The 12,533-nt window shown below is 36.3% G+C and overlaps 1 protein-coding gene across 4 annotated transcripts in view; it reads left to right on the top strand.

The window, feature by feature from the left end:
* The window catches only part of CPEB2 (cytoplasmic polyadenylation element binding protein 2), a 54,887-nt gene that overhangs the window by 40,139 nt on the left and 2,215 nt on the right, over nucleotides 1–12,533 (top strand). For all 4 annotated transcript variants that reach the window (XM_074904538.1, XM_074904539.1, XM_074904541.1 and 1 more), the window contains 4 exons: nucleotides 3,628–3,746; nucleotides 4,041–4,155; nucleotides 5,968–6,149; nucleotides 10,792–12,533. The exon at nucleotides 10,792–12,533 is cut by the window's right edge and continues 2,215 nt beyond it. In XM_074904538.1, coding sequence (XP_074760639.1) covers nucleotides 3,628–3,746; nucleotides 4,041–4,155; nucleotides 5,968–6,149; nucleotides 10,792–11,019 — 644 coding nt within the window. In that variant the 3' untranslated portion in view covers nucleotides 11,020–12,533. The remainder of the gene's footprint in view (nucleotides 1–3,627; nucleotides 3,747–4,040; nucleotides 4,156–5,967; nucleotides 6,150–10,791) is intronic.

The following is a 12,533-nucleotide window of genomic DNA, read 5'->3' on the forward strand; positions in this document are numbered from 1 at the left end:
CCATGCTAGCTTGCACTAATTTTCTCTACTCCTTCTCTAAGCCATTAGCAGTAGGAGTTAACTGGAGTTTGATAGAACTTAAAGCTGCTCTCTTGATTTCTACAGAGCATGCATAGCAGAAGCAGCATCCTTTCTCCTTCTGGTAAATATCTATATTACTATGAAATAAAGAAACTATACCGTGCTCAGAAAGTCATGTTAGCTACCACTGTGAATCTAGTCTACAATGCTTTGCTTTTTATTTGCTCTTTATGTAATAAATAAAAAAAAATGAAAAGGTTTAATTGGGTAATATAGCCAGGACTCTTCAGACTTATCTGATGGGCTTTCTGTTTCCAGCGCTGACACAATAAATTAAAAAGAAAAAAAATATTTAATTTCTTGGTCTTGTTTCATTAAGAGTGATGTCAGCTCAGAGTAAGGATGATTTGTGCAGTATCTTTAGATATCAAGGGATGTAGTTCTAAAGCCAGTTACCATCTTCAGAAACATTTGTTTGTCATTTGAGGTAATTTTCTGAGAAGTCACCCACACTGGTTGCCTTTGAAAACAGGAGTATTAGTAATAGTTCCAATGTTGTGCAAAGGAATTCAGTCAACCGATAAACACTAACAGGGATTACCTAAACTTTGTCTCCCACAGGAGGCATAAATTTTGGTAGAGGAACACATGAGCAAGAAATTTTTATAAGACTGTGTTTCGTCTAATACCTTTCACCTTGTGAAATATGTATAAAAAACATACAATCTTTGTTGACAAGTAATAGCTCGTCATGTTCTGTTATTGTTGGTGTACATATGACCCAAAGGTATGAAGTGGCTTCCTTCGAAGAAAACTATTAGAGTAGCTTTGCTTCTCCATTATAAACAGATTTGCATTGCTATTGGGTGTGAAGTTGTTAGATGACTGATGTGGTACACCAAAAAAACAAGAGACCAGGGAGTTAAGCTGTTCTGTAGTACAGTAAAACACCTCCTACTCCTCACCCTACTTCCACACCATGTTTCACTGTGACATGTACTTCCTGTTACATATGGTAATTGTAGTTCAGTACTACTCCAAAAAAGACTAGTCAGGCACTTGATTTTTTTCATCACACTTATGTAACATGACTTAACACCACCAGACTAGCTTTGCAGACATTAAATATCCACAATACTTCATGAGTTACAGATGTTGAGGTGAAAAATAACCCAATAAAAGCATATATTGAGAAAGCAGAAAGGGGTAAGAATAAAGTTTGTGCTATACAGTTGTTGGCATGTAGTAGCTGTAGTAAAAAGAGGAGCCATAATTTATGATGACTAAACTAAATACCTAAGATAAGAGTGTAATTTCCCTTTGCAAGCACTTTCTAGCTAATGAATATATTATAGTAGGCTGGTTGCCTATGTAACTGGTGTTCTTTGGAGAAGTCTGGGGATAGTGTATAACTGATCTGTGCCAGGAAATGCACCCTGGTCCAGGGCAAGTGATGGAGAGTAGTTTGTACACAGACTGTGCAGGTCTAGAGTTCTTTGGAAGGGACTGGCTGTCTCTTTGTAGCTATAAAATGTGGGACCTGCTCAAATTATCTTCTCTAGCCAGTTTTCTTCAAGAGAACAGCTTACTTTTCTCCAGGCTAGATTAGGGAGCAAACTAAAATGCGTTGTAAATCATTGGATGGCTAGAGCTCTGTGGAGCAAAACTACAGCCAGGCCAATTTGATAGTACAGACTATACCCTAACCTTCTCCATGTCTCCAGAGGGGGAGTAATACAGCTAAGCTCATGACACAAGCCTGTCTGAGGTGTAAAATTAAGCAGGATGAACCCAGACATGAGTACATGCTTTGCAGATAACATTGAGAAAGCAGGATCAATGTATGGTTTTTGTATGGCTTTCCTTTTATTTCAGTTGTGGTAGGATATAGTAATCCTAATTGTTCCCTCATCAAGTTCTTCTATTTGAATTTTTTATCTTTTTACAAGCTGCCACAATTAAGCATATTACTAGCTGCAGACATACAGGATTAGATCCTGTGCAGACATTGATCATCTTTCTGTATCAGGAGCTATATGGCAGTATCCTTGATTTACTTTAGGATAAGAACTGGTGAAAAATCAGCATCTGAAAAATATTTTACTTACTTGTGGCTGTGAGTCTTATGTCTGATCCGTGAGGTATCATGTGCATTTAGCCCTGCCTTTGATTAATCAAGTTTTTGCTCTCCCATGATTCTTGCACTGAGCTCTCTATTCAAATGGGAATGTGTGTACCTGGCTTCTTCACAACTAAGGACAGTTACATGGGTCTGGTCTCACCCATGCCAGCCTGCACATGCCCTCATTCAGTGAGTGAGTTTTGCGTGGGTAATATGTGGATTCTAAATTCTAAGATAAATACTGAAAGATATTCCCATTAAAACAGATTTTGAATCTAAATTACTCATTAAGCTTTGGTTAAACAGGTTGTAACTAAAATGTATTGTTCAGCAATGAAAAATGGACTTCACAAGGAAGTGCTTCAGCTCAAGCCCAAAGAGTCGGTATGGCATATTTGTTAAGAAACTAAATAAGACTTACATAAAAATACAGAATTCATAAAACCTTGTCATGTATCCTTTGTAGGTAGCTGTGGTAGGACTGTGATCTGAGGTTAAGAAACGAAGTACAAGTTACCAGAAAGACCAGTATAGGCCTTACAGCTGTTTCTTTAAATCCTACTATTGTTCCTATATATTTAAAATCAGTCATGTATTTGTTTCTTTAATCTTACTTTCTTCATAACGTATTGATTCTTTAATGCTCTTCAAGATGCACCCTACCATCTTTGTCACGATGACCTACACTGTTTGCAATAAGAAATTGCCAGTGGCTTACTAGCTTCTCTCAGAAATACAGTGTCATTTCCAAAAGGCTTGGTAAAACAGCGATGCTCCCTCTTGCCTGGCTCACCCTGGAGCAGTTGCTTCAGCATTTAATTTTCCAACCAAGTAATAAAATGTAACTTTGAGTGAAAAGTCCACACTTGGTAATCTCAGAAAGAAATGTAGATCTATGGTAATTTTAAAGTTGGTTTTAGAATACAACCCTAATTGTCGAATTGAGCACCTGTAAAGTAACAAATTTTGTATATATCATTATACTGTAGCTGTTAAAGTATTCGAACATGTGAGGTTCTTTGCTTGTCTAACTGTTTGATTTTACTGTAGCATTAAATAAGCATTTTAATTCCTATTTTTGTAGCATTTGGGAGGTTTGCTGGGTCACTTATATAACAAAGTACTTTGATCTAATCTCTAGAATAGAGATTAGTCCTTTGTGCCAAGTCGGATTTTCATTGTATAATGTCTGTTGCTGCCAAAGAATTACGCTCAGCCTAGACTTCCAGTACATGATAGAACAGACATGTTTGTTTTTATTGGGTTATTAGTCTCTTTTGACAATTATTTTAAGCATAGAAATTCTGTTGATCATGGCAAGGTAGGACATAGTTAAAGAAGATAACTAATAACAAAGAATTGGTTTGACTTTCTTTTACTTTTGGAGTAAGCATATTTGTATCGAAAAGTTACTGGCAAAGACGATTAAGGAAAAAAAAAAAAGATAAGAGAAAAAATATCAGTCGGTTTTGCTTTTTTTCCAGGTTATGCATTCCTCCTGTTCCAAGAAGAGAGTTCTGTTCAGGCCCTGATAGACGCCTGCATTGAAGAAGATGGAAAGCTCTATCTATGTGTTTCCAGTCCTACTATCAAGGACAAGCCAGTAAGTAAACAGTAGATGGCCTGCAGGCTATAGCTGCCATCTGTCTAAAGCTACATTTGAAATTATGACGATGAAAATAATCAAAAGAAACTACCGTTGGCAGAGCTCAACATCTGGAATAATTGGATGACTTTAAAATTGTAGTGTTTTGAATTAATAGGATTAAAACGGAGCACCTAGAAATGCTAAGCTAATGGGGTTGTGACTTTCTGACAGTTTATAGGGCTGATGAACATATATCCACGATGTAGTGAAACTTACACTACCATACTATTTCCTTTCCCAATTTAATAGGTTCAGATCCGTCCCTGGAATCTAAGTGATAGTGACTTTGTGATGGATGGTTCCCAGCCACTTGATCCTCGAAAAACAATTTTTGTTGGAGGAGTCCCTAGACCGTTAAGAGCTGGTGAGTATAATCTGTGTCTATTTTTAAAAGTAGGAGATTATTGGAAAGAATTTGAACCATGCATACTTTTGTATAGTTATGTATGGATACATATATATGTATAAAAACAAAGACTGTCATGACAGTTATAACCACACTACAATATTCATGTATTCTTACATTTATTTCTCTAGTAACTATTTTCATCTGGCTTTGGCCATAAATCACTGCTCAGTGTTGAGATTTACTGGAAACTGTTACATGTCTAAAGCTGTAGAAAAAATTCTGATCGTATTAGCAAAACTGTAGTGTAAACTGTCACGAAAGAGTTTGTTTTTAAAATAATGCTATGAAAACCTCTCTGCCATGCTCCGTAAGTATGTGGAGTTCTATTTGCACTTGCTTGTCATTGTGCATTAGCTACTATTTCACTGCTATCAGGTTGCAGCTACTCTTGCAAATATGGACAAAGCAGAAACACAGGTGATGAAAGAGTACTTGAAGGAATAGGTTAGAGGAAAAAGGAAGAAATTCAGAGCACAGTCTGTATGGCACAACACTGTATGAGATCGCAGGACTCTTTTAGACTCTTGCCAGAGTGCGTGAAGGAAAAATTAAATGTTTCTGTAGCTGTGAAATGGTTGGTCTACAACCGGGGCAGTCTGCTTTGTGAGATTGACTGCAGTAGCCTTTTGCAATTATTTTATGGTGGCCTTCTAGTAAGTAGGTTGAAGTGAATGTTGGACGTGTAACATAACATACAGTGGTTCAAATCCCATTTTCTGTTGGAACTCCTGAGCTTCATTGGTCTACCATAGTTTGTAGTGAATTTTATTCTTACAGAAAGCTGAGCTTTCAGATGGAAGATACAGGAGAACCAAGAAGAGATAGTGCAAATTTAGGGTATAAAGAATGTTAAATTTTTCTGTCTTGGACCTGCAATGCTCAAGCTTTTCTGTTATTTTACTTTCAAGACTGTACTTTTGACTGTAGTACAAGCTCTGTAAATGAGCGTAAACACAGTATGTTCCAACTGCAGATTATTTTTTCTCTAAATTCAGCCCAAATACTCAAGATTACTGTGCCGAACGTCTGTGATAAATTTAATGGATGCATTCTTATGCTTAGCTTTCAAATGCCCTGCATATGTGAAAATGAAACTTTTATGCCCTTGTGAAATAAGAATAATGACTCCACAAAAGCAGTAAAATTTTAGGAGACTTTTCAAACAACTATTGAACATCAATGACTGCTGACACCTTTACACCCTAATACAGAGGATACTAATTCTGAAAAAGATTTTTTTTCTCTAAACGAACTGCAAAACTGAATTCAGTATAATGCATACACCTAGGGTAGGTGTAGCACTGTAGGGATAATTGAGCTCTGTGTGGCCAATGAAAAGGTGCTAACTATATCTTTAAATTCAAGTAGGACATAGAGCATTAGGACAGCCAGAGAACCTGTACCAAGGAATTTGTGGCATGTGGAACTATTTTATTCAGCTTAAATTCCATGCCAGCCCAAAGAGTCTTTTGCACTAATCCCCTGAAGAAAACTGTCCTGGAGTTTCAGTTCCAGGTTATCAAGGACTTCAGGCACTTAAAGTTCCATTGTTCCTTGGATGTATGTACCAACACTGTGAAAGATCTGTCTGCTGAGTGTTTCATAGCTTATTTAATATGGTTTTATATTTGTTTTGTTACCATTACATCAGCTGTTGCAAAATTAATTATTAAAATTAACTTTTCTAGTATTTTTAAATACAAGCATATTATATACAGTTTGTACTGTAACAACAGTTTAAATTAACATTATTTTGTGTCTTAATAGTGGAATTGGCTATGATCATGGACCGTCTCTATGGTGGAGTTTGTTACGCAGGAATTGATACTGACCCTGAGCTGAAATACCCAAAAGGTGCTGGACGTGTTGCTTTTTCCAATCAGCAAAGTTACATTGCTGCCATCAGTGCTCGGTTTGTTCAACTTCAGCATGGCGATATTGATAAACGAGTAAGTTATATAGAAATAAACAAAAATAAATAAATATGAGAGTCGTTACCTATAAAGGAACATCTCAGGGTGTAACGCTGCATTTGATTGGCTTTCAAGCCAGCTTCTACATTTCTTTTAGTATTCCTGTAACTCCACTATTTCCAAGAGTTAAACTGTTAATGCCCCCAAACAAACAACATGCATTCCACAGAGCAGCAGTTTGTTCCTTAGACATATGTTAAACCATATGTTCTTTCCATTCTGGAGTTCCTGGTTTTGTTGTGTATGGGCAAAGGGCTTGAAAATCTTTTCCTCTTCCTTGTTGTAATGAAACCAAATACTGTGATAATTCCTCTGTTGTTCTTAGGAAATTCAGCTCACTAGGTTTTAGATTCATTGGTTTTAGATTAGCTTTGTTATTTGCAGCTGCCCTTAATTTCAGCCATAATTGTCAGTGCTCAGCACTTCAGAAAATCAATCAAGCTCAACACCTAAAATACAAAATGTCTATCCTTTCTGTTTGAGAGAGTCTTCATAGTATTTACCAGTGTACATTTCTGTTTGCTACAGATGGTCATTGCTACCTAAAGCAAAACTAACTTCTATTGAGAAGAATAGTCAATACAGAAGTATAAGAGTAGCAAAGAAAACTAGCATCTAAATTATGTCAGTTTTAAGTGTCACTGGTTTTGATCTCAAAAGCTGCAGAGGTAGTCACTAGTATTAATAGATGTTCTTTTTTAAAAAAAAAAGGTCTTAAAAGAAGACAGATTGAGTAAGTAAAGTAGTTCAAGGTCCAGTCTCCTCTATAGATCAAAGTAGTACAGTTAACAAAAGTCTGCTGTAGGGAGGTAGCACGTGCTTCTCTCCTTTCAAATAGAGTAACACAGCTTTACATCTGTCTCTCAGATACCACTTGCCTAGTGAGCTGAAATCCCCAAACATGGTCCTTTCCAGAGGATGAGTGGGTCTGAATGTGGGTAGTGAACTAGGCTTCACGTTAAGATGTGACAGCTACATTTTGCTGGTGGGATTGCTGTCCTTGTGACTTGCAGCTGACTGACTAATAGCTCTAGCTTTTGGCTAATTGCATAACAGGAAAAACGACCTTGACACTGTGACTGTCTGAGGGGAAATAAAACTATTAATCATCTTGCATTTGAGTATTTGGACAAAATGGGAGCAAGGACCAGAGTCCAGAACATGTCCTAAAGAAAGACTAAATGGGTCATTTAACTTCAGAATCAAGTATAGCTTAGTGTGTTTCAGGAACCATCTATAGAGCATTTGGCTCTGAAGTGACCCAGCTTTAAAATTAAAGGTGGACAGTTGGGTCCCATATGGACTAGTTTTCCCTCAATTGTGGGAGACATGAACTTGAACCCTTAAACTGGGGGACACTTTTATATTAGTCTTCCTCTTCCCATGGGAGTGTCCTTTGCAGTGGAGGAGTATATGGTAGACTGGCAGTGCCATCGCATAAAAGAAAGGGAGGCATGACCCTGCCTTTGAAGGGTGCACTTTCAAGTAGGTTGGTTTGTCTATTTGGGTTTTCTTATGATAGGTCACCAGACATTTTAAGGGCTCTTTGGATGATGAGCAGGCATCTGAAATGGCAGTGCTTGCTGTTTGCAGAGAAACAGATATAACTTGGTAATGTGTGATATAACACTGAAACACTTAAAGGGAGGTGGGCAGTAAATCTTGAGTAAGCAGTGGGTATGTGCTGTGGGCTTCTCGGAGCATGGACAGGGAAAAAACTTTTTAAAAATCTACCCCGACTACTAGATTTGAGAAGCACAGCGTTTGAGTTACACCCATAAGACTTAATTTTTAAAAACAGCAGACAAATTATTTCTTCAGTCCCTATTACAAAAAAAAAAAAAAAAACACAAACTAAAAGAGAGGAAGAAACAAGTATAATTAACATCTGTAGATAGCTGTTCATGGGCTGGAGAGGTTGGGGGAAGAGGGAAGGAATTATCTAGTCTTCTGCTTTAAGTATCTGAATTCTTAGTTTCTTTTTTGATTGTTGCAACTTGTGTTCTTTCTTTAGTGTTGCTTTTCTAATTCTAGAAAATTAATTTTTTGACTCAAGTATTCTCTTAAATCTCAAATTTTGGCATTTTTATTAGCATCCTTGTTTTTTCTTATTTCTAAAATGTATGCTATTCCTGAGAAGTTTCTCACAGCAATGCCAGATCTAAGTATTTTAGTAAATTGGGGAAGGGTTTATGAATATCTTTGTTTATTTCAGAGGTTTTTTATTCTTTGTTTTTTAAATAATCTCTAAATTATATGGGAATTCTTTATTTTTTATATATGTATTTATACAACCCAACTATTTGCAGTACTGAGAAGTAACACAGAACAGACTCTTTTTAGGGAAAACCTTGACACATAGCTGTTTCTGAAACTATGAAAAAAGCTATTTTCAGAAATAGTTTTTTGTTCCGTGGAGTTTGTGTCTTTTCAGGCTCTGAAAATATTCTGAAATCAGTATTACTGCTGATTTATAGATGAGCATAGATAAATCTGTAAACCACTGTTTTTGTAAATGGGGAAGATAGTCCTACTTCAGGTACTGCCCTCATCTGAGATGTGTATGTATGCTAGCCAGTAAAGCAATATTTTACATATTTCACTGAAATTTTAGACACGGACTGTTCTCCTACCCTTTACCTTAACATAGCCTTTCTATATCAGTTATATCCAGTTTCTGTAGGTCTGCTGTCCTTTCACATTCTTTTCATAACCAGTTTTGTCTGCGTAAAAGTCTTTTTTCATTGCTAAATTTTTCAGTTCACCTGTTCATCCTTCTGAACTTTAGTTCAAAGTATTTAATAGCATTTTTTTTGCACATACCTTTTCCTACCTTACTTGGAAATCTTAGTGTCACAGTCACTTAACAAACACTGTCTGTGACCTTAACTTCTTCCTTACCGAAGTATTCTGCAGCTTCTCTCCAGTTCTTTTGATGTGTAGATATGTTTAGTTTCTCCAACAGATGTTTTTCTTCAGTAATGTGCTCCTTGTCCTGTTTTATGTATATGAAAGCTCAGCTCCAGACATTTCCTTGAAACTCATTTGGAGTTACAGCTCAAAAAAAAAACGTTAAAATGTTAACTTTCATATGCCAGCAGTCTGTATCCACTTCATGTAATACTTCTATTCCCCAAAGTGTTTCTCTAATATATTTGAAATCATCTTCATACCGATCCTGGTACATTAATGCACCGAAGCTTGAAATATATGCTGCTTCATGCTTTCAGTAATTTTGAACTACGAACACAGTTACTACATAAGGTACCTGTTTATTGGAAAGTTTGACTGTAATTTATGATGAGGCAGGTCGTTGTAGTAAAATAAGTAGAGCTTGTACTGAATATAGATCACTAGAAGCAGCATACTCTATTTCAAACATAGATGTGTTTGACATATCAAGTGTGACCTCTACCTCTGAAGCTAAGAGCATGACGACTATTCTGCTGTAAAACTTTTGGGTGGGTAGCTGTATGTGTAAATTTTTCCCTCTGGAGACACAATGGAAAAAATACCATATTAAAGTTCTTAGTTCAAACATATTCTGTCTGAGTATAGTAGATAATGTTGATGTCTATATGTAGCATTCTTCTCAGGTAATAGTATCTCAGAAAAAAAATCTTACAGCAGTGAGTTTTAGAGTGAACTGAAATAACTCTTTTTACCAATAAAAGGCAGAAAATACTGTCTTTAAAAGTGAGGAGAATGTGGAAGACAACAGTACATTCCTTAATGATAGAGTCAACTCATTTTGTGTTTTATTATGAAGTTGTTCTTCCTGTCTGATCACAGTCTGTAACAGTTGAGTTACGCAAAGACATAATGCAAATTTACCGCTGGACTCCTGCCACTTTTCCACTCTGGCAGTCAGATGAGTTTGGGAGAAGGAAGCTGTGTAAGACAGGTGTTTCTAGCAGTCTGTGGCCTTGCAAAACGGTCTTTTAAAAATATTTTTGGAAATACATCTGAATACAAATTTTTGTACAGCTCAAAGCTGCAAAATAGAAAGTAATAGACGACCAAAATCTGTCCCTCCAAATTTGACCATATTTCAGAAATAGGGAGTGAGTTTACAGGGAACAGGAATGCTAGAATATTTGTATTCCAGCCTGCAGAAAGAACTTCTAATTTGCACACAAAAGTAGTACATGCAGAGACTTATTTTTTAAAAGATAATGTATAAATGGTTACATTCTTGTATGTTCAATTATTTTTTGCTAAACAGTACAGAATTGGATGTCATGTGGGGTACATTCAGGAGCTGATGAGATTAGTTGAGAGACCTTTGGCCTTATTTGGTTGTCTTCTACACATTCTTCAATAATATCATTGGCCAAGAACATCCTTACAGAATAAATTAAGGGGAGCTTCTGATGTGGCTATTTATTACATATCTAGTGTACTGCTAAAGATCTGCCTTGAAGTGTTCTACTTACCGTATGGATAGATCTGTAGCTGATAAATCATAAAGAATAATAACTGATTGGTTTGATAAAGCCATTAATATGTCTGATTTCAGACTTCTGGTTTGGGTTTTTCTTTAAAGCAGAAAAAACTGAATATAAATTTATGTAGGAATTAGGTATTGACTAGAATTGTTCCTGTTTTACTCCAACAGGTGGAGGTAAAGCCATATGTGTTGGATGACCAGATGTGTGACGAATGCCAGGGTGCACGATGCGGTGGAAAGTTTGCTCCTTTCTTCTGTGCCAATGTCACTTGCCTGCAGTATTACTGTGAGTTTTGTTGGGCAAATATCCACTCTCGTGCAGGACGTGAATTCCATAAGCCATTGGTAAAGGAGGGGGCTGACCGCCCACGTCAGATCCACTTCCGCTGGAATTAAACATGGTGAACCAGCATCTACATAAGGAAAGAAGGGTGCATGTGGCTTACTGTGTTTGAAGATACTGACATGCAGAAGAAATAAGTGCATTCTTCTGCTTTTCACCCCAGCTATCAATACATGCATCTTTATCAGCAGCCAAAACACTACAAGCCTCTTGTTTTTCACCAAAACCCTACATCTCAGGCTTACTAATTTTTGTGATATTTTCATGTTAAAATAAAATGTTTTTTTGTATTTTCTCCAAGTTATTTTTATATGTAAAGTTAAAACTAGATATGAGAATGTTTTTGCGTAGGGGCACACAGTCTGCTGCTATATTTAGTGGGTGAAGCGTGCACTTATTTCTAAACATGGGTTTTTAACTTCAAGATCTGCCCCAGTAATTTACCAAAGGTAGCAAAATAGTGAAGATGGAATATGTCTGCTACAAAAAGCTTATTTTTATTGTTGTTGCTATTTTCAGTGTATACATAAACTAAAAATTAGGGTTGATTTTTTGCTCTCCATTTTGACTTGCAAGAAATAATACCTCAAGATAATCTGATTTATTAGCTATTTTTAAACATTTTTAATCACAAGCTGTATTAGCTTTGCTGCTATATAGGTGTTATGTGTAATGCCACCTATTAATACGGGATTGAAACGTTTAAGACACACTGCATTACAGATTAAATGCAGGCAGCACAATATGGCCTAAACTGCCATAGTTTTAGAATGTGAAAAAATTGCATGTTTACTTACCTGTATACACCATATGCATGCACTAGAACTATTAATTAACAAGAGGTGAGTTATTGCAGATGTTCAAAAAAGGCTCTCTTGAAACTAGGTAGCATGAGCAAATTTACAAAATTTGTTACAAAAAACAAACTTGCATGCATTATTGTGACTGAAGTAAAAAAATGTCCTACATGTGTACAATATGCAAATTAGTTTTAGACTAGAAAGTGCAGCCATTTTGTGACCTGGTCAGTAGTGGAATTCAATTTTATGCAGACTGGATGTAATATTGTAATCCCTGTGCAATTTTGTGATGTGTGCTTCTACTTAATGTGGCGTGTTGTAGTATAGATACAAGTTTGAGTAAAAAGCTAGCATTTAAAAAATTCTTTTAAGCCCCCTTGATTGTTCATGGTTAAGATTTCCTCTACAAACCAAAGATGGCCAGCACACTGCTAACCAGTCACCAAATGTGAAACCCATGACAAATGCATACAAAAATAGACTTATATAAGAATGCATAATGCTTTAGAAATTAAATCTAAGTCAAAATGGAGAAGGTGTAATATACAGACGGCTAGTTGCATAACAAACTAAATTTTACCTTTAAGACAACAGTGAAATTTGGCTTAAAAAATCTTGCTTACATGTTTGACCTGTGTGCGTTGTGGTCTTCTGTCAAACTGGGGTCACTGTTGCATGAAAAGTAGCTGCTTGACAGTCAAGGATAGTGTTTTTATTTTAATGAAGGAGTTCTAGTAATGACATTGCTTGCAGATTTTGAAAAAAAA

Source organism: Athene noctua, chromosome 4 (genome assembly GCF_965140245.1).
Source record: "Athene noctua chromosome 4, bAthNoc1.hap1.1, whole genome shotgun sequence".
Lineage (NCBI taxonomy): Eukaryota > Metazoa > Chordata > Aves > Strigiformes > Strigidae > Athene > Athene noctua.